Here is a 22,933-nt window from a genome sequence, read left to right on the forward strand (position 1 = left end):
ATTAAGGGAATAATTAAATCAGCTTTAAACAGAATATGGCAAAAGAACTGGGATAACGAGGAAAAAAGGGAGACATTTATATAATATTCAAAATAAAGTGGGTTTTGAGAGAAATATCCATGGAAGTAGAAAGGAGGACTCTATCATTACTAGACTTCGAATTGGGCACACATCCCTTAATTACACATTATGCACCATAGGTTAAAGAGAATCCGGTACCTGTGCACAGTGTGGATCACCAGAAACAGTTGAACATGTACTGATTCAGTGTACGAAGTACAATAGGGAAAGAAAGGACTTTTCAGAATCACTAAGCAATGCAGGAATTAAGGAAATGACAGTAACAAAAATATTAAAAAACGCACAGAAAGACTCTAGGGTCTGTAATGTATTAATGTCTTTCCTCAGAGAAACCGGCTTGTTCCACAGAATATAGGTTTATACTGAAGTTTTTTTTTCTCCTCCCCCTTTTTCTCGCTAACTCCCAATCAACGCTCCACACTCCTGTCCAGTTGGTGGCGGTAAATGCACCATCTATCTGGTTTGCCAACTGCCATAAAACATTCAAAGAAGAAGAAGAAGAAGAAGAACTCTCTGAAACTCGGTTTAGTTCCTGTTGCAGGTCAGAGACTGTGGAGCTGATGTGCGAAGCAGCAGTTTAAATCGAATGACTTATTTTGTTCTCACTTGTCTTACCGCAGTTTGGAGAACTCGAATGAGTGCTAAGCCCAGTAGTATTACAATTGAGAAAAAAAAAAAAAACGTTTATGTTGTGGTACTGAAGAACAAATTAACTCTTGTTGTCGACTAATTCAGGTAAGTGTATCTGCTGATAAAAGGTGTATTTAATTTTAAATTTGATATGAGATTTTATATAGGGTCCATACTTTATGCATTTCATATGTAGCCTACTTTAGAAAAGTGACCACGTGGTGTGTTCATGACCACGTGTTTGCAGCATGGCTGATCTCATTCGAGAGTGTTTAATAAAAGTTTGTTTTTTTTTCCTGAAATTTGCTGAATTTATAATACACACGTGTTTTATTTGTTTTCGTATTTCTTTTTAGGATTAATTACGCTTGCAGTGGACTTTGTGGCCAGTGATTTTAGGTAAGACCAGGCCTGACTTTATTGCATCAAACATTTTCAGTTTATGTGGCATGGAATAATGTGTTTACAGTGTGTTATGTCAAGTCAAATCACTGACCAAACTGGTGAATTTCAACTTTAGTCTGTTTGATTTTAAAGCTGGAATGAATGTTCATGATGGCATTTTCTTTTGCAACAGGGTGAGGAGGTGAATTGGAGAAGACTTTGGAGAAGTAGTTTGTATGTCCCTAACTATGCGCTGTTCATTGTAATGGCTAAGTGTTTATTGTAGATTAGTGTCTTTTTATACTGTAATGTTGCATTTTATGTGGATGTAAGCATAATTGAACAATCCTGTTTGAGTTTTTCTACACAATAAATGAACTAAACCTATTTGCTTGAGTGTCATTTGTTAGTGTTTTATTAAATATGTATGTAAGCACTGTATTTGAACCTGTACAGCCCCTTCCATGGCTCAACAGGCCAAGCAGCAGTGCAACAGTAAAAGCTTGTTATAACTGGAGCTTCTTGGATTTTCCCCCAAGTTGCTCTTTTAAAAGCAATCAACATTGTTTTGTATGTTTATGCATTGTTCCACCATTAAAGGGATGTTGGATGGGGCTAATAATGGATCTGAGTAAGGGGTCAACAAAGTATATTGATAGTCTGTTTTATCATCACAACATAGTTGAATTAAAGGGCTTGCCGCACGATTTGCAGGAGCTTGCTTTTTTGTGTCTGCTGCATTTGTATGAATGGAAGTCAGTGGAACAAAAACTGTAGTGGTACCCAGAGCTGTTGAAAACCTTTAAAACCGCCAGTGAATGACTTTTATATGCTATTGTAATATTTTATGTGGATGTAAGCAAAACTGAGTTCGAGTTTCTCTACACAATAAATAAAATAAACAAATTTGCTTGTGTGTCATTTGTTACAGTGTTTTACTAAATAAATATATAAGCACTGTACTGAACCTGTACAGCCCCTTCCATGGCTCAACTGGTCAATAACGGTGCAACAGTAAAAGCCTGTTATAACTGGAGCCTCTTGGATTTCTCCCCCCAAGTTGCTCTTTTAAAAGCAGTCGACAACTTTTTTTTTTTTTTTTTGTATGTTTATACATTGTTCTACAATTATAGCCAAGTGTTTATTTCTAGATAAAACCGAGTTAATCAATATATAGGGGATGTATGTGCATGTATATATTTTTTTGCAATGAGTACTGTCTTTTAACCTGTGCAGCCTCTTCATGGCTCAAGCAAGAGTAAAGGCTTGTAATAACTGGATATGTTTGAATTTTCCCCCAAGTTGGGCTTTTAAAAGCAGTCAACAACTTTCACAAATACAAAGTACAAACAGGTTTGAAAAAAAGCCTCAGGAATTGTTTTTGCAAAAGCCGTTTATCAATTTCCACACACAATCATGTTGTCAATATGGCAGAACACAATATTCAAATGAAATATTGCGCAAAAAGAAAACAACAATTGGCAGAGCGCACAGAAAAGAACAATTGTGAATGGCAATATTGTAGCAGAAACCTTAGCGGCAGCTAAGATATATAACTTTTGTTGGATATAAAACACTTTTTCAGACCTGTCAATACCTGTTAAGTATCTGATAATGGATGTCGTAACTCATGATATTTAAGATGCCAAAGTTCACCTGCCACTGTTAATTAACAGAAACTACCTACATGATTTAATACACCAATGGCCTGCAAGCGCAGTGTGTAAAAAACAAAACAAAAAAAAAAGTCTACCAGACAGCAACACAGATAGCAACACTTGACAAACTATGCCAAACAAGGTAGACAAAAATATGAACTGTTTTGTACATTCAACAATCTTCTTCACATGTACACATCACATGAGTTAATCTGCGTTGGAAATAGAATAGCACTTATTTTGAGCCTTGATCTGAAATGCAATGTGAGGCGTAGCCCAGTGGTTCTCAACTGGTTTTGTGTTTGCTTGATTCTAGATTGGGACATCCCAACACCGTCCAAAATTGATTCTCTTTCAAAAGTAAACAAAATATCTATTAAATCAAACACTGGAATATATTAATGTTACCATAAACTGCCCAACAATATACAAAGTTATTTACAAGACAGGCTGAATAAGAAACATTGTGGTCAGCACAAATATATAGATCATAAATAATGCAGTTGGGTTGAATTTTATACACCTTGTGCAGTTTTGTTAATGACTTTTAAAGGCAGGCCACACACGCAGTCCATTAGCATCTGTTCTTTAGTCTGTTCAATCTTCAAACCCAGAAGAGAACTCTTCTGGTAATCATTATTTACCAACTTGCATTTATGAAAACCACAATGGCTTAAAATTCACATTTGAGTGAAATTTATGTAGAAATGTGAAAGCCACAAGTAATGTTACGTTGTTATAAGTAACCTTATTTCACTCGTACAATCATAAAACACCTTTCTAAAAACCAGCAGGACACCCCATACACCCCATTGCAAAGTTGCCTTCAGGTCGCCTTACACGCAGAAAGATCTGTTTGGATTCTGAGACATGAATTTGTACCAAAAAAGACAACAAACTCAAAACTAAACAAAGATAAAAGGAGTCTTCGCTCTTTTTTAAAAGATTGGCTTTATCTTGCTATCCTTACTTTGCACCTTTATCCCTGCTGTTCTCTGAGAACAGACCTGCAACTCGCCATTTGAGAACCACTGATCTACGGCCATTGCAAAGGGGCAATGATTGACGGGAGATATCTCACACAGAAAGTTCTTGAACCCTATCATCTAGAATAGTCTGCTTGAGTAGGGATGGCTTAGGAATGAGAGGCTATTGGCTGGTGTCCCTCTTGAGCACAGTGAAATTGATCTAATTGCATAATCAGACGCCACACAGAGGGCTCAGGCAGCGGTGAATGGAAGAGGATAATGATGGTACTAGTAGGTCTGTTGTGTTTAAGAAATTATTTGCTGCTAGAAGCATATGACAATCATGAGAAAATCATAAATGGGTGCAAATCTCAGATATGACCCCTTTTGGCTTGGTTTCGGTTAAAATGAACAGATTTATCCGTTACTGGTGTTTGTAGCACGTTCTATACATCCCAAGGATGTGCGGCCCCAAATATCGAATCCTCCAGGTGGTTTGCAGGCACCCTGTCATACCAAAAGTCCAGTGAAAGCGATCATAATTCATATCTGCCGACCAGGCGTTAGGCTATTGGAGAAAAGAGTTTAGGTACTGTCATGCAACACTAGGACATTTGGTAATTCAGCGTGCTTCAAACAGAGGTAGCGTATACACTTTACCTAGTCACATATGTCTATGTCCTATACTGCCTCTTTACATTTTGTTCATCATCACCTCTATGCATTTTAGTATGTCACTAAAACCTGTTTATCCTGTTTGAGGGCCAACAGCATGTTCAATTGTACTGTCCAGAACAAATCAAAAGCAAGCAAGCAAGCAATATTGTCCTTTCTTTTAGTTATTGATGTGTTCAGATTTTTCACAGCTCTGTTCAAATGGGCAATATGGCACCTGCAATTTTCTACTCAGGTATAGTCCTGCCCTCATGGGACTGATGTGTTTATCTTTTGTTTTATACAGTAACTAATCTTCACATGTCCTCAAGGGACTCCTCAGGGTCCAAGGTTTCTTCATTCTTCAAGGCATTGGCATTGGAACGTGTGTCCATGGCAGAGTGCATGATAGGCAGCCAGACGTCATCCATGTTTGGCATTACAAATATTTTCTGCGTAAGGTAATGGAAGCATTAGAGGATCAGGAAGATGAAGTAGGAAGACAAAAATAAAAAAAGTCTTATCTAATAACAGTAAACATATGGGGACATTTGCATAATCTCTTTTACCATGAATCTTAAGGTGCAGTAACACTTTATTTTACAGTATCCTTCTTATGTGTTATTTGTATTTACTATAGTAAATTATTAGTAATAATTCAAAATTTAATTTTACTCAGTACTCACATAAATCAAACTAATAGGACATCCTTTTCCTCACTTTGTAATTCTACCATTTGTAATATAGTGTCAATTTGGATTGAATTCCTGACAAACTGAATTTCCTTAAAATTCTGTTGAAACTGCGACAACACAACTACAATATATTTATTGAAATAAATGCACATTAAAATAAAATCATGTTCTTATAATGGACTTTCTTTGGATTCATAATGAAATCAGTGGACGACTACATTAATATTCACATTTTAAATTTACATATGCATACCTGAAACTCCTGATTGAGTTTATTTTCTATCCAGTCGGTCACATGAGCAAAAGTAACCTCTCTCTCGCCCAGTTTAGGCCGAGCTTTCAGTTCCAGATGAGGAGGACGTCTGAAACCATACCTGAAATAAACATCCACATATGTCCAAAGTCACGTCTTTACTTTGAAGACTTAATTTCAGGAATCTGTCTAAATGACATTTCACCCTAGGATCTGTTTTACTTTTGAGTTCTAAAAAAATATAATGTCCTTTCTTATCTTTACAGCATTGCAAGGTGCCTAAGCAGAAATATCGTCACAACCAGTTTGGGGTAGCTAATTCACAAATTGTAGTCCGTTACCGGTTCCAAATTACTTGTAGTTAGTAACGTGACACATTTTAGGTAATATAATCAGATTTTCTTTACCTTTCTTGTTTATCACATTGATTTAAATAAATCATATATACACTGGCGATCCAAATTAGAGAACAATGTATAAACAATTGAACAATTATGAAATAAATGTCATCTTCACTGCTCAACAGTTGAAGGAGTTTTTGTCCCGTCTATACCATGCTACCAGAAAAACCTTTTCCACAAAAGAACTAAGGCATTTCAACAAAAATCATTATTTTGCAGAAAACACACTGATCAAAATTAGAGAACAACAATGACTGTAGCATGGAAAAAGATTACAACAAAATTTTCTGAAGTCTGCTCTGAATGAATTCAGCACATCTGTGGCCACAGGACAGCACTAGTCTCTCACACTGCTCTGGTGTGATTTTGGTCCACTCTTCTTCCAGTCTCCTCCACAGTTCGGTGACTGTAATGGGTTTCTTGGCCATAACTTTGTCGCCAAGGATTTTACAGAGGTTTTCTATTGGGTTGAGATCAGGACTCTGGGCAGGCCATGCCATTATTTCAGTGTTTTCAGTTTCAAGAAACTGCTTTACCCGTTTTGCTGTGTGACATTTAGCGTTGTCCTGCATGAACACTGCGGGCTGATTGGGTGATGAACGCAGGGAAGGAACCATATGTTGTTGAAGAAGGTTCTGATAAACATTTGCATTCACTCTGCCATGTAGCTGTATAAGAGGCCCAACTCCTGCTGCAGAAAACATGCCCCAAACTATGACACTTCCACCTCAACTTTTCACTGACTTCTTTACACACTTTGGGTTCAGTCTTTCTCCAATTTGTCGCCAAACATGTTTCCCATCGGACCCAAATAAATTAAAATTACTTTCATCACTGAAGTGAACTTTGGACCAGTTCTCCTCTGTCCACACAACATGCTCCTCAGCAAAGCTTAGTCTAGCCTTTTGATTCTTTCTGCTTATGAGAGGTTTGGTCACTGCAGAGTGGGCTTTCAGTCCAAATGCTCTTAAACTGGATGACCAGCCTTCTTGGGGGACTTGAATGAGTTTGTGATGTTGTAAAGATTCAATATTCTTGAAATCACAGATTTGGAACGACCAATTTGTCTTGCTATGGCTGATAGGGTCATCCCTTTGGCCTTCATTTGGACAACCTGCTGCCGGAGTTTCACCATCTTGCAGAGTCAGTTAAATAGGGGTTGACCGATAATCAAGGAAATTAGCACAAGGTGCCAGATTAACACCAATAACTGGGAGGTATCTGAAAGTGTTCTGTAATTTTGATCAGTGTGTTTTCTGCAAAATAATGTTTTTTTGTTGAAATGCCTTAGTTATTTTGTGGAAAAGGTGTTCTGGTAGCATGGTATAAACGGGACAAAACTCCTTCAACTGTTGAGTGAAGATGACATTATTTCAGAATTGTTCAATTGTTTAGAAATTGTTGTTGTTGTGTGTGTGTGTGTGTATGTGTGGGTGGGTGTGTGTGTGTGTGTGTGTGTGTGTATATATATATATATACACACACACATACATATATATACATATACACACACACACACACACACACACACACACATGAATGAAAACATTCCATTTGTTGTTATTAACAACAAGTGCATTAAACATTGTCATTTCTTAAACTGGGGTTCATGAAGGAACTGCAGAGGGTTCGTGAGTTTAATGAAACGGTAATAACTATTTGACAAAAAAGTCACATAATCAAAATAAACACTTACAAAAAAAAAAAAGCAAAAATGTTATTCGTTTACCTGCATGTCATGTGAATACTAACCAAGAGAAAACCATGAACATGCATGTGTACTTATTTACTTACTATCTTAAAAGCTCAGAGGGTACTTAAATTAAATATATTAGGTGAAAGAGCTTCAAAATATAAAACGGTCAATAAAACGTGCAATTTAATCAGTTTGAAAGACAAAGAACTTATGTGATGTGTAATAATGTAATAAAGAAAAAAGTAACGGTAGTCTTATTACTAGTATTTTAAAATGTAATACAACCTGAGTACATCATTTTTGGAATCATAGCATAGTTACTACCCAGCACTGGCTGTGACACAAAAAAAATCATCCCAAAAGAGGCCCAATTTTATTTAAGCAAAAAGTAATTTCTAATTACATTCTGGACATGTTCTTTACATGAGCTTTATCCATGCACTATAATATTTTAAATGCATATAGTTGTACATAGGCATGGAATAATAATAGTAATAATAATAATAATAATAATAATAATAATGACCAGCAGATGGCATGCTAGCAACTTGCAGGATGCCCAAAGATACTATCAGGCTATAATTCTGTGCGGTAGCGGTAGTAATGTGAAAAGGAAATTAAAGGAAGCACTGTACCATATCCTGTCTGTTGGAGGTGGTGGAATGTTGACAGCTAGTGTTCCCTGACACTCCTGAACCTCCACTGTTAGGACCAGTGGTGTATTGGACACCTCCTCTATCTTCTTCTTAATGAACTCTGTTTCTGTTGCTTTCTGGAAATACTTTGACTTGGCAATCTTGTCCACAAAGCGCATGATTTTGCTGGGTCGGTGTCCCCCAACATAACTGTGAAGAAAGAGGCCATGAGCCAGTTAATCCAGCAGTATGCTCTGCCTCAGTAACTTTATCTGGTGTGTAGCCATCTTTAACCCAAGAGATTTTGTCTCAGAGCTGTCAAATTAGCAAACATGTAATAAATTAACATTAAAGGAAATCTCACCCTTCCACTCCTGGAATTTCAGGCACTTCCACAGCATCTTCCTCATCAGAAGATCCTGCGCTTGATGACTCTTCATCACTGTCAGCCAGGAAGTAAGTGCGTGGTCTGTGTCTGTTCCATGCATACAAACAAATAAAGGCTTATGCAGCATATTTCTATGATAACTGGCAAGGGAAAAAAGCAAGGGAATTTGCAAAGCTACAACACACACATGCTGAGGATGAGAAGTTTACACAGCCGATAACAGTAACCAAAAAAAAGATTTTCTTCATAAGGATGAAAGGTCTGTTCCGAACCCCATTGAGCTGTAACGTTTTCAGTTTTCTGTAATCGTTTGCGTGTTCCACACACAAATGAAGAATCACATGTATCACTCGTCGCAATCCCAGAATGCAATGTGATGCTCATTCAAGGGCTTGAAACAGAACTTCTGCAAGCACATGCAGGGATGTGGTGATGTTGCAATGGTGAAGTGCCTTTCTGCTAGTTTAATATATGGAGCAAAATTCTAAGCAGCAGCAAGGTACAATACAATGAGAGATTTCAGAAAAGCCCTGATTCAACTCACCATTAAGAGTTCACATCCAAAAAGAAATCCAGAGAAAACAGTAAAAAAAGAGTAAATGATAAATACATCCAACAGAAAAAATAACCCATTTAATTAACACAGCATATCAAAAAAAAAAAAAGCAAAAGCCCAAATATTTAGAACAAGAGATGAGGAACATCTGTCTTCTGAAATTTCATCCATCTTACCCTTCTTTTCCCTGTTCTCCAAGGCCTTCCCCCTCCTTTCCCAGTCTGGTCAGGTTCATCTTGGTTTCAAGAGTCATAAGAAAGGAACCATTGTACGAGATTTCCAAGTCAAACCAAAGGCCTGTAAATGGAAATTCAAACAGTAGTTTATGCAGTGGTCCCAAAATGTATTTGATCTTATTTCAAAATGGTCTCAATGCTAGTGCGTTAAATAAACATAACTCTTCCCAGAGAATAACCATTTCCTGGACAGCTCACTGTGTTTCTCTAAAATTTGAAATCGATACATCTAAATTATATTACTGATATTTATTTTTTTCCTATTTTATCAAGTTTCACAAAAAACACGATTGCTTTGACTATTACGATTACTATTCTGACACAACAGGCTACCAGTCCCTTGAAATCAAGCAAAGAACTCTATTTCCTTTATATTTTCCTGATTTGAAAACTCTGCACCAAATCAAGTGGGCTGGAATTCTACACCCAGCATGTGTTTACACTGATTAAATTCATGCAGAAGTTGCTCGTGAACCCCCGGAAATCTTAAAAGCCATGCCGTCATGACGCACACTTCCTCCTGAGTGAGTGAAAGGTCAGTACTTGTGTTTGCTCCACTCTGATTGGCTCAGAGAGACACTGATCCTCTGAGCTCAGCGGGCTGCTTCCTAGATGACGAACGAGAAGTTTAACAAGCTGGCAGGAGTCTGGCCATTTACCAAATCATACATACTCGCTGTAGGGGTGCTGCTCAGTACAGTGCATATATAGCTTGACTGTGGCCGAGGCACAAATCAAATCAGCAGTAAAATATAGAGATGGACAAGATCTCATGACACTGCTAAAAGGACCCAAACTTAAAATTTAGTTAGGCACCTTGTGTATTTGTTTGCTTGCCGTTTATTAATTTTTTAATGCCAGTTAGGCACCTTGTGTGAAAATGTAACCTGGTGAATCTTGCTATGGGCCTCATGTATGTTGCCAAAGTCTTTTGTAAGTGAGTTTTAGCACTGGTAACATCCCTGCAGCTCAAAGAGTACATAGTGCCACAACAAGGTCAAGGGTTGAAATACCAGGGAAGGCATGAACTGATGAAATGTGTACCCTGAATGCAATCCAAGTCGCATTACATAAAAGCTGTCTGCCAAATGCACAAACAGTAATGTTGCTATTCATCGATATATCTATTGGATGAGACAAAAATGTATAGTAATAAAAAAAAAGTGATGATCCAAAAAATTAAAACACAGTTAAAAGTTAACTATTTGAAAGAATAGCTGAATATAAGTTCACAAATAAAACATATTGTTAATATTGTTACTGCCTTGAGTTATTATTTTGGAATTAATGTAAAATACTTTTAACAATAAGAAAGAGTTGTTTTTTGTTTCTTGTAAAAGTGTGCAATTTAACCAAGAAAATGTGACTGGGACATGAATTTACATTTGATTAAAAAAAAAAAAAAAACTTGATAAAAAAAGATGGTAAGTTAACTGTTTTTAAGCAGTTAAATTCATTGGTTTCACTACTACAATGCCAAACATTGTTGAGACAGACAGGACAATATACACATGCTTCACACAGCTACTATGAATCTCTCTAATAACTACATTAGACTGCATTAATAACTGAATTATCAATGGCTCACGCCTCAGTTACTAGCTCCGAAATTACGTTTTGGAAGTAGTTTTAGTCTTAAAAGAACGTTTTAAGGACAAAATCTTGACAAATTGTTTGAAATACATAATCTGAACAATGTCTTGATTATTCCCAACATAATTCACCAAAATCCAATAAGCTAACTAGGTAACCAGTGTCTGTGGAAATACCTAATCTGAAATTAGCGGAAAAGACACACCAGCAAGATAAGACTGTTTAAGACCAAAAGAAGCTTAGAAATGTAGATTCAGATCCCTTTTAATCCTATAATATAATGTATAAAATGTTCCCATATAATTATAAGTGATTGGTTTAGTTAAAAGTGTTGTGTGTACGCACACGTTGTTGTTTGTAGTTCATGCTCATAAACTGGAGCCAATGATCATGTCGATTACTATGACATGCTCTTACAAGGCATGGCATCAGTATTATCTTCAAGAGAGTCTGTCAGTCAACCGAAATACTTTCTATTGATCAAAATAAATTATAAATATTTTCCCTTATGAGCTAATAATTTCTTCTTTACAACAGTATAAGCAATAGTAATAAAAATCAGTATTACAGCCAGGCCTTACCTCTGTGATCCACAGATGGTTTGGAGGAGCTGAGGATTTTAGGAACACACATTCCCATGTCCAGCTCTGTGAGGGTCAGTTCATTCATGAAGTATGGCAACTGTAATCATCAAGACACTAAGTTACCGTTTAATCAAATGCGCAGTCAGGTGTGAGATGTAAACCTTTCCATACTCACCCTGATCTTACTCAGCTTTTTCTGGATCTTTTTGGACACCACATCTGCCCAGTATTTCTCTCCAAGAAAGTCCCAGAAAATGCGACCTAAAAGAGCATTGACCCAGGCTTCGGAATCGGACTCTTGCTCACAACTGGCTGGAAACTGTTTGGAAATAGAGGAATAGGAAATAGATCATCTTTGGAAGACACTAAGGTGACTACACAGACTACAGGAGAGTACTAAACTATTTCTTTGTTTACTGGCAATGTAGAGCCATTTCTATTATTTTTTTAAATCACCTGAAATATGCTACAAAAAAGGCCATGTAAATTGCATAAAACATTTGCAAATAAAGCATTATTTCCATCCCATGTGCTCAATAGAACAAAATCGTCACTTCCTTGTCAAGAATTAATAATAAAGAAAGTTGCTGCAATTGGGGAAGCCTGTGGGTCTTTTTTTCTACATGATACATGACAAAACTAAATAACAAAGGGTGTCATGTTATCTTGCATCTGAGAAGGTGTGCGATGAGACTGGTGCATTTATCTAGTCACATCATCTGTTGAGGCAAAGTCATATGAATCTTTTGTTGCAACAATATTATTTAGTAAATGTTTCCCTCATTGTTTATGAATGTTGTGTTTTTGGATAAAAAAATAAATTATCTGGCTCAACTTAGTGTACAAGTTTTTATGCATGTTTTCAGACTTAATTTCCATCCAGCATTTTTTAATGCAATATCCAAAAATTCACATAAAAATATGAGAAGGAAAACATAGCCATTGTCAAAGTCTGGATGTATGAGTCTCAGAATTCGATAGGTAGATTTGCTTTAGCTGATGTTTAGGTTTTAAACAAAAGATTACTGCTTTCAGGAAAATGCATGTTGCAAAATATTGTGGACCTTTTTCACGATTCCCGGGCTGCTTCCAGCACTCTGAACTGGGCTTGTGGCGGGACTGCCTGCAGATTGGCTGACATATTTGGCCATGTAAACGTTGTATTCCAGAACTTTCTGTTTGACACTGGCATCAAGGTCTTTTTGTCTGGGATGTGACTGGAGCACTTCATCCAGACTGCCACGACTGCTGCTGCGGCTATGAGACAGACAGCCTGCCGAGAGAGATAACACTACTTATTCTTTAAAAACATGAACAGCTATAAACATCAACATGATTAAACTGAATAGAAAAAGAAGAATATGGATACTGGTACAGTCTGTTTTATGGCCCTCACTTATGAAAAATTATTTTCTTTTGAAATTTTTTTTTTTTTTTTTATGTAAAGTTTTATTTTCGACAAAATTATTTACATTTATAAAACTATACTTTCTTACATTACCTTGGTATTAAATTTCACAAAACTAGCTAATGCCGTTTTGAATTTTTATAATACAAAAATTGAGGGAGCATTTACATTTAAATTTATAATTTGGTACAATGTACTTATTGTGTACATACATGTTTTTACATTGTACTTATTTTTAAAAACCTATATGTAATTACATTTGTAATTAATGTCTGTAATTATCACTGTTGACCCGTCCCTTACACCCTAACCCACCCATACCACCAAACCTGTTCCTAACCTTACCCATATCCCACCTCAATAGAAGCAAAAGTGTTTTGCAATATGACCACATTAAGTACATTGTACTTATTTTTTGATGTAAGTACATAATAGTTAAGGCCACCTAATATAAAGTGTGACCGCAAATAAACCTTTTTTAATGCAAGTAAGTACTAATGATTTAAATCAAGGACCATTTGTAAATGAGGTTTTACTTGTAGGAAGGCCTGAGGGCTTCTTGGCTTCGGATTTCAGCTTGGATGCAAGTAGCATCCGTCTGAACCATTCCTCCTTGTCTCTTCCTGTCCTCCCAAACAGGTACAGCACAGGTTCTGTGTGCGCTCTCTTAGGTTCCTCACTAGTGCCTACAGGCTCCAGCCTGTCTCCTGCTGCAAGGGTCTTCTCTTCCACCACTTCAGACTTATCTCCCTGTACTTTGGCCAGAAAGTCATCCTGCTTGGCCAGCTCAATGCAGATGGGATACTTCTTATTCCACACCCTTTTCCTGGCCAAGCTGTGAGGCACCAGGTAGATCTGTAATACAAGAACTCAAATGTAACCTTCCTTTGTTTAAATAGTATGCATTTAAAGGGTTAAATAAGTTTTGTTTTTAAAAAGCTTGGCCAAAGAACAATGTTTTAGAAATATTTTAGATTTCATGCATTCGTTTTATGCAAATTTACTGCTGCATTACAGATGCTTAGATGCAAGAAAAAAAAAGTGTAAAAATGTATTATGGAAATATTATAAAGGTGTGCTGTTATATTTGTCACATTCTATCATTTAATTAGAAAAATTACAGAATTTAAGTCAAAGACAGATTTTCCAACTTTAATTTACATGTTCTCTACAAAACAATGTTTGAATGGGGCCTGTACATTAAGTGCTCTAGGTTGAATTAATTGCAGAAATTTAAAACATCAAAACATATTGTGTGCAGAAAGATCGTGTCTACCACCCACCTTACTGTTGGTGAGATCATAGATTTTCTGGCTAACATAGGTGACGTCAGGTTTTAGCTCGTTGAAGGTTGCCCGGCGGGGAATATTGCGGTTAGGTTTGGACAGTCGCAGGACAGAGCCCTCCAGGCGCACATACACGGAGTGAGTGAGTGTGGCATGATATGTCTCTGGGTCATAGCTGTATATCTCATTCATCCAACCCTGAGTACATAAACACAAACATTTTACAATAAAAAGAATAAGACGTTATTAAGGGATTAAGTACAATTGGCACTTCATTAACTACATAAAAAAATAAAAGTAAATTCCCACAACAGAAATGGCAATAGTACGTGAATTTTCACTTGTTTGTTTGTGATAAAAAGGCAATCTGGGCCCAATCACACCCACAAGAACAAAAACTACAACAATCTGGTACATTTTTGCTTCAGTTCAGTTTAGAGAAATGGCTATATATATATATATATATATATATATATATATATATATATATAAAAAAAATCATGATCCTCACTATTATGTCCAAACTAAAATCTCATTTGGCCAGGCAGGGATTCATCTTTTCTAAAGCATGAAAACATTGGTACCTGTGACAGTAGCTATAATTTGCTCACAATCGGCTGTTGAGACAATATTCTTGCTTGAAATTAAGCCTTTGTCCCAGAAACCATATTATCCAAAGGTTGATACATCACAACTATCTCTGGAGACATCCCTGATTATATTGTTAATTTTTCATAAATGCCCCTTGACAGGAGTTGTCCTGCATTAAAACATGACATCAGCAACATTCACCATGACCTAGCGTGACTGATCAAAGTGTGACTATCATGTGACCGTCTTCTACTTCAAGCAAGCAATGCAGAACTGACCAGATCATTTTTTTTTATCAGGAGAAGCCAAACAAGGCCACAGGTCTCACTAGATAAACTGGTCATTAGCTTTTTTTGTGAAGGCCTTTAGCCATTCTCAGAAGTTGAACAACCTCCTTTAAAGACTCTGGTTAACATTCTTCACCCTAGTACGATTTTGGTCAACTGTCTCAAGTGTCAACAACAACAGACTGTTGGTATGTGAGGCAGAGAAGCACATTAAAAAGCCAATGTACTTTCTGGAAAATACAGTTTGGATTCCTTGTGAGTACTAAGGCGTACTTTGGAAGCTAGACTTAATACTCGTTGACATCATTCAGCATGTTGTTGTTTTTTTAAGTTTATTTAGAATTTGTAAAACTGAGAATATGAGGACAAATTTTCTAAGCTAGGCAGTTGTATAACTGGCAGAATGATCAAATATCTTAATAAAAGCATGGGGAAATTCAAAGTGAATAGACAAAAATAATGTCAAACTGCCAGGTTAACTTCTAATTCTTCAAAACCACACCTTTAACCACAGCACGAGAATTATCTTCGGCAGAAGGGCGGAACCCACCTTGTAGATGGTTGGTTCTTTGATATCCAGAGGAACCCTGTTCAATTTCTCTCGTCTGCTCCAGCTGCCATGACGGCCATATGAAGATCTGCTTCTTGCTGATAACCACACCACCAAAATGGCTAGCATGAAACCTGCCACCACTCCCATCAGCACCCAATACACATATGTAGGCAGTGGCAACACAAAGCAACCATAAACTACAGATATAAGAAGAATCAGTGCATTGTGGGGTACTCCTGGAGGCTCATCATCTTCCTCCTCCTCCTCCCCTCCTTCAGTTGGTTCCTCACTACATCCCCCTGTACTCCCTCGTCGGACTTGGGATGAACGAGGCTCTTCTCCATCTAACTCTGTGTCAGCGCAGAGTTCAAAGTCTTCAGTGTAGAGCTCGCAAAATTCTTCATCTTCTTGACGAGCAAGCGTTGACATAAAACACCTGTCCAAGCCCAGAGAAGGTGACTTGTGCAAAGGCAGCTCAACAGTTGGGCCCTCAAGAGGACTTTCACCCTCCAGGTCTTCCTCTTCTTTGATGCAGTAGTTATTGTTGCTTTCTGAGTGGCCATTGAGGGCAGACAGGTTGGAGAGTTCAGAGGCGCTGGAGGAAAGGTTCCTGGACCGGTAAGAGACTCCTGCAGTTGTGGATGTGGAAGTGTTTGCGCTAAAGCCACCAGATTCCTCGCCAATGATTTTGCTGAGCAGCTGAAGGGGCTCACACATGACCTCCGACAGACGCCGCTTTGTATCTTCAATACGTGCCTCCACCTCCTGAACTTTGAAGAAGGAGCGGCTATCGGGTGAGGTGAGGGGGGATGACGGAGCAGTTTTGGAGTCTCCACTGGCAGCATGAACACGAGTCTGGGTGAAAGGTTTGAAGAGGTGCAGATTGAGCCGGGAATCTGGGGGCCGATGAGTCGATGAAGCTTCCTGCTCGGACCGAGCAGTGTCTGTGGACAAAGACTTAACCAGTGTCTTCATCAAATGCCGGTGCCTTGTCGGCTGTGGAGCAACCTCACGAGATTCCACCTCAGTGGAAAGGGACTTGACTAGGCTAAGGAAGGGCTTTGAGGGAAGGCCAGAGGCCTTGGCTGGGGATGAGCTGGAGGATGCTGAATGGGTAGAAGGTACCGAAGCAGTCGACCTCTGTTCAGAGGGCCATGAGAAACTAGCAAGACTAGAAGTGGACGTGCGACCCAAGCTAATGTTGGGGTGCTGTATAGCCATGGCTGAACTATGGCTCTGGGGTGACAGTCCTGTGACCATGTCTGCTTCCAGTCCTTCAGAGAGAAGCTCCTCACTGGCCTCCTGAGCTGTAACTACAGTCTGATCTTCAGTATCAAGGCCAGAAGGGGAAGCCGCTAGCCTGTAGAGCTCTTCTTCCTCCTCCTCTTCCTCATTTCCTTTTGCAGAAAAGTGTATGGTAATGGTATCTCGGGAGAGCGAGCGCTGCACCTGCAGCTTACGGGCTGCTGAGGACCCAGATGATGATGATGAAGAAGGGGATCTTAGTGAGTCTGCATGGTCACCACCTTGACTGGTCATGGCACCACTCAAAAGAACTCAGAGCCTGTGGTTGCAGAGAAGAATAAAGTTACATATAATACACACTCTTTATTCAAGTAATCATCCCTATACTGAAAACAAACAAACAACAACAAAAAAAAACAAAAACAGGTTGGTCCAGGTCAAATTTTTCCCATTACTTTCCTAGACTGTGAAGGCCCTCATTAGTTTTAAAACGTATCAAAAACAAATCCCCTAATAGAAGATCTATAACACTGGTGCCATTGCTTTGACAAGCATCTGTCAATGGAATTAAAATTGCGATATGACAGTGTGATTATTAAAAAGCAAAAGGATGTGATTTAATTTGAGAAGTACACAGTTTGTTGCACTGCATATTTCTCAGTGAAGCTAAGCTATGTGCAGCTTAAGATGCAGCTCTTACCGTCTCAGTTAATACTGGAAACTTAGGCTCTATATGTGCTCTGAGCTTAGCCTGCATCTGGGAATGCAACGTGTACCATTCACTTAACTTTCACATTTGCATCATATCTAAAATTTTTGTGGACAGGGGTTTACAGCATTTCACAATGAGAAAAGTTTGTTGACCTGTTGCCACAGAAACGTACAGCTCTTCCCCTGTAGTTTTGTGCCAGAATAAAAGCTTGAGGGTTTAACACTTAGGTTAAAAAAGCATGGCTTTTTTACATTCTGTCAAGGGTCTCCAGACAAAAAGTGCTTATTCTGGCATACTTACAGTAATGTTAATGTGCATTGCCCCTGCAACTAAATAAACCTTTTTATATGGATTGTCCTTCTGAAAATAACACCGTGAATGTAATGTGGACAAAGACAAATCAACTACAGAGAAGTTTGAGTTAACTTCACAAGTAAATGCAAAGTTTTTTTTGAACCCTGTTCAAATTGATTACTGATAAAGTGTTGGAGCTCTAGATTTCTCAAAGTGAACCAGATTAATGAATTTATTTAATGTGTACAACACTTGACAAAATACTGTGGGAAATCACTGCTGTTGGTAACAAGCATAAAGGGATAGTTTACCCAAGAGTTACAGTTTTGTTAGGCAAATTATTTCCTAAAAATCTTCGTGTTCATCTGAAAAAAATCTGTCATATCCATCTAGGATGCCATGAGGTTAAGTAAAGGATGGCAGAATGTATTTTTGGGTGAACTACACATTTAAAAGACAACTTAAAACTATTACTGGTAACCAAAATAAAGTGCATTTTCACACATTTGTGCTGTTTTTAGCTAGTCACCCATCATTCCTACACAAGACAAGCTAGTTTACCTGCAACAATACCAGTGTAACCAGTTTGTGAACAATCCACTTTGAGGTGAGTCAAAGTTGTGAAATGAAGTACTTTATTTATTTTTCTAAAGAAAAAAGATATACAAAAACCAATACACCCAAGTCTAGAAACAAACTAAACTTAATTTTAACTTGACAAATCCCAAAACAAGACACTCACCAAAGAAGAGGGTTACATCTAAGCCAAATCTAGACATCAGACAAAAGGAAACATGTAGACTATGAACACACAACAGAACTAATGACACAACACCTGAGCACAATCAAGACAGGAAAAGGAAACTTGAAGGACAGGAAACAATGAACAAGACTGGACTATGAACAGGAATAAACTTCAAACTAAAAGACATGACATAATAAAAGACATGAATCAAAACAAGAACAAAGCCAAATTTCACAGCACACACCTAAAAACCCCTTAAAGGGTACATGAATTGAGAAATGAAAATTCCTTGCTCTTTTGACACATAAGAGTCATTGTGCAATAAAATAATACTGAAAGTTTCAGAACTCAAAACTTCCTTGTTAGACCAAAAACAGTTCTTAGCTGTGAAAGAATATAATCTCTGCATACCTTCCAAAGAACTTTAACAAAGTGACTGTTTGTTTTCAATGAAGTGTGTGATCATGTCAGTAGGCACAATTATTAATGACATAACTGGACACAAGCTTTTCAGTGAAATATGGACACTACCATGGCTGCGACATGCGAGTAACCAAAATTATTAGTAATTCTAAAGCCTGATCAAAATAAATGATTGTTGTGATATGTAATGGCTAGTGTAGTCAGCTGTTCTGTTTCAAAATTGTTTATTTCTGTGCAATGCACTGTCGCTGCCACCAGTCTTTTATAAGTCCAAAAAAGATTTTTATTTTATTTTATGTTACAGATAGGCCTTCCAAGACTGCTATTTCACCAGAAGTAGTGCTTTGGCGAAACAATGTCAGATCATATTATCAAAATTCAATCCAATTTTTGTCAAACTTGTCTTGAAAGATTTAAAAGTTTTGCTTTGGAAGGATGTGGAAACATAATGATGATGTTTAATTAAAAAATATATATATTTTATGCAGAGTATCAAAAGCTTGAAAAATTAGATTCTGATCAAAATTACAGAACACTTACAGAAACCTCCAAGTTATTGGTGTTAATCTGGCACCTGGTGCGAATTTCCTTAATTATACAAAAAACCCTATTTAACTGGCAGCATTCCTCTAATTTTTACTTCAAGAGAAGCTGGCCATTCTAAATATGTGATTTCTTGAATATTGCAGCTTTACAATGTCACTAACTCATGCAAGTCCCCCCAAAAGGTTGGTCGTCTCTATAGGGAATTGGTTAAACACTGCAGTTGGAATTGCTTGCCAGTTCAGTACCAGGGCTCGCAAAATCGCTAGCCCGACGTTCCAGGGCTATTGTGTTTTCCAGTCGGGCTACCAAATGTTTCACCGGCCTGCCTGATGGGCTATCTTAAAGGAGAGGGCTCCTGCAGATCCTTAAAAACTCCTCAATTCAGTTGTATCAAATTTAAGACCATAAAAAGTTTTAAATACATTAAATAGTATAAGAAAAGTCTTAATTATAATTTTAAGAGGTCTTACAGTTGGGGACAGAAAGACAAGAATTGCAATAGGGCTAGATTAAACTTCAAAAGGCAATTATGTCACTGAATAAATATGTGTGCTACACATTTCAAAGTCAAAATGTGTCATGGATGTCTTTATATGATTGTATCTGAAGGAAACCGATTGTCCTCAGTATCACGTCGTTGGCATTTTCATTTCATCTTACCTTTAAAACCTGATAAAACAGCGTTAATGAGGGCAGTGCTGCTTTGTGTACAGTCGTTACTAGGAAAACAGTAATATTTCAGCGCTCCTAAAGCACAACCTCGTGGCAGAGAATGAATTTGCATTTTCAATAAATTTTTCAGCTGTTGATGGTCTGATTATTGCAAATATTGACCCATGTTTTTATGAAGCAAACTCACAGTTGTAAATGTGAAAAGTTAATGTGCCTTCTAAAAATCTAAACAATTAAGACTTAAGTAATATTTATGTTTAAAATAAATATAATAAATTATATACTATTATATTATTATATACTATTATTATACTATTATATAAAGATTTATTCAATTCAAAGGCTGAAATGCCGTTGTATAAGTTTTTTTGTTAAAACCTGTATCTGCACTGTAAATCATGTAATTTTATGGCTTAATATGTTACCATACCTTGTCCAACCCCACTCATACTGTTTGTGCAGCTCTTAAAAAGGGTCATAAATTGCCTTAAACTGATATTTAAAAATTCTGCCGTTACCCTGTAAATAGTGAAATAAAATTACTTCCTTGATATTTGTTGATATTTGTGTATTGAAAATATTTTTAATTGACATTTAGACACCTATCTGATTTTCTATATTTTAAAAAAATGGTCTTTTTTAATTTGGGCTAGTTAAATTGATTTTCGGGCTACCAAAATCTAAAGAGTAGGGATGCACCGATACGTATCGGCCGATCACTTGCACGTTTTGTCAGTAAAGCCAGTTCTGTAATCAGTAATCAAACAACGGCTGTGTGTAGTATATACGGCTCAACATGAAATCACGCACCTGATGGCATTTACCGCTGATTACAGAACCGGCTTTACTGACAAAACGCGCAAGCATGATCGGCCGATAAGGATCGGTGCATCCCTACTAAAGAGTACCTGCCCGAAGGGCTACCAGAGATTTTGACATTTTGCGAGCCCTGAGTACTAAACAGGGTAAGAATCTGTCTCGGCAAGGAGGAGGACGTGTCATGGTTTGGGCATGTTTATCAGAACCTCCTTCAGCAACATGCAGTTCTATCCCAAGCATCTCGCAATCACCCTGCAATTTTTATGCAAGAAAATATCCCCATCACACTGCAAAACAGGTACAGCAGTTCCTTGAGGCTAAGAACACTGAAATAAATAAATAGCTGGCCCAGAGTCCTGATCTAAACCTGATCTCTGGAAAATCCTTGACGACAATGTTATGGCTAAGAAACCAACCAGATTTACCAAACTATGAAGAAGAATGGATCAAGATAACACAAGAGCAGTGCACGAAACCTGCGGCAGTAGATGTGCTGAAGTCATTTAAAAGTAATAGCCTCTAAACCTCCTAGTAATTTCTGACAGAGATTCCTCCAAAATTTTAATTGTAATCTTCTTTCGTGCAACAGTGATTACTGTTCTCTAATGTTTTCCACAAAATAATGCTTTTTATTCAAATTCTCTGGTCATTTTGTAAAACATGTAGGTAGAACAGTGTTGAAATGATCTGTACACAATCTTACAAAGGCTCAACTAAAGAGTAATGCTGCACCAGAATAACGCTGGATCAATGCATTAGCCATAGCTAACGCCAGTCAAGTGAAATCACTCTCACTACAGAATTCTGGGCATTCGGCTTCCCTACATGAGGGAAACAAGATTACTGTTAAGTCAACAGTGGCAGGCAAATAGCTGTTAACAGTTTTCCCATAGGACAGCTGGTCTTCGGTCCACAGGGAGGAGAGCTTAATGATTATTTAGGAAAGCTAATGCAGCTTCTAAACTAAAACATATCCTGCTGGCATGGCTGACCACACACAAGAAATTCTTGAGAATTATTTAGTCTGTCTCCCAACATCTAAGAACCACAGTAATTAGTCATCCCATATTTCCACTGATTATATTTGGCAATTTGACTTACTTTCCTACATATAGCAATGATCTCTCTGAGCTGACTAAAACTGTCTTAAGAATAAATAATAAAGGCAGTCTTTGAAGGGAGTGACTGCTGTACTGGGACAAGAGCTGTTTGAAGTTTCTAACAACAAGGAAAACAAAGGGAGCAAAAGAGAATGCTGAATTTAAAGCTGATCAAAGCAGTCAAGGGTAAAGCACTAAAACAACGACAGCAAAGAGATGAGACATCACATCAAATGTATTTCTTCAACTGAGAGACAGAGTGCTCAACTAGGGCACACAGCCAGAAGCAGCTCTGTAATTTTCATCATTTCAAATGAACTCCACATAGGCTCTTTACATGTCCTTCCAACAATGTGGTACCCTTTGGCCTGGCTCTGAGTGAAGCAAGAGATATTTGATACAGTACTAGTGATATATCACCAAAAGTATGGCATTTACCATAATTGACTATTTCTTTAAAATCACATTTCACAGTTAAAGGTGCACATGAGCAGAATGTTTCTGAAAGACACACTCAACATTCATTTACTACAAAACCATCCTTAGAATCGTTGTTAAACGTACCCTAAATTCAGTTTAAAGAGTAGGGTTTGACTCGAGTTTGGTGGTTGGTGGTCTAAGGTCCTTTTTTGATTACTAGAAATATATATGCATAATGAACCAAAATTCAGAGGTCCATCCCAGTTAGATCACTGAGGTGACAGAACAAACAATAACAGAGTGGACATTTAGTGGATCAAAATAGCCTCTAAATAGCTTATGAATAATATCTTACTAACATACTGTATATGTATAAACATTCTGATTAATTTGTCATATGGGGTGGGCAATAAAAGAACT

The 22,933-nt window shown here is 37.5% G+C and overlaps 1 protein-coding gene, 1 long non-coding RNA gene and 2 other non-coding genes across 6 annotated transcripts in view; 3 read left to right on the forward strand and 1 right to left on the reverse strand.

Moving 5' to 3' along the window:
- Window positions 1-59: 59 nt before the first annotated feature.
- On the forward strand, window positions 60-2,001 carry LOC141325433 (uncharacterized). The gene is made up of 3 exons (XR_012353769.1): window positions 60-816; window positions 1,068-1,110; window positions 1,289-2,001. It is a non-coding gene; the product is annotated as an uncharacterized lncRNA (long non-coding RNA).
- On the forward strand, window positions 1,527-1,661 carry LOC141291744 (small nucleolar RNA SNORA50). The gene has a single exon (XR_012340379.1). It is a non-coding gene; the product is annotated as a small nucleolar RNA SNORA50 (small nucleolar RNA).
- Window positions 2,002-2,049: 48 nt separating the features above from the next.
- Window positions 2,050-2,182, forward strand: LOC141291789 (small nucleolar RNA SNORA76). The gene has a single exon (XR_012340383.1). It is a non-coding gene; the product is annotated as a small nucleolar RNA SNORA76 (small nucleolar RNA).
- Window positions 2,183-2,269: 87 nt separating this feature from the next.
- Window positions 2,270-22,933, reverse strand: part of tex2 (testis expressed 2) — a 48,636-nt gene continuing 27,972 nt past the window's right edge. For 2 of the 3 annotated variants that reach the window (XM_073843263.1, XM_073843272.1), the window contains 11 exons: window positions 15,535-17,101; window positions 14,104-14,304; window positions 13,357-13,675; window positions 12,477-12,685; window positions 11,588-11,731; window positions 11,410-11,509; window positions 9,176-9,296; window positions 8,420-8,530; window positions 8,056-8,265; window positions 5,324-5,444; window positions 2,270-4,827 (listed from right to left, as the gene is read on the reverse strand). In XM_073843263.1, the coding sequence (XP_073699364.1) occupies window positions 4,693-4,827; window positions 5,324-5,444; window positions 8,056-8,265; window positions 8,420-8,530; window positions 9,176-9,296; window positions 11,410-11,509; window positions 11,588-11,731; window positions 12,477-12,685; window positions 13,357-13,675; window positions 14,104-14,304; window positions 15,535-17,076 (3,213 nt within the window). In that variant the 5' untranslated portion in view covers window positions 17,077-17,101 and the 3' untranslated portion in view covers window positions 2,270-4,692. The remainder of the gene's footprint in view (window positions 4,828-5,323; window positions 5,445-8,055; window positions 8,266-8,419; window positions 8,531-9,175; window positions 9,297-11,409; window positions 11,510-11,587; window positions 11,732-12,476; window positions 12,686-13,356; window positions 13,676-14,103; window positions 14,305-15,534; window positions 17,102-22,933) is intronic. The other variant, XM_073843276.1, reaches the window with a different exon arrangement.

Source organism: Garra rufa, chromosome 1, assembly GCF_049309525.1.
Source record: "Garra rufa chromosome 1, GarRuf1.0, whole genome shotgun sequence".
In the NCBI taxonomy this organism is placed as follows: domain Eukaryota; kingdom Metazoa; phylum Chordata; class Actinopteri; order Cypriniformes; family Cyprinidae; genus Garra; species Garra rufa.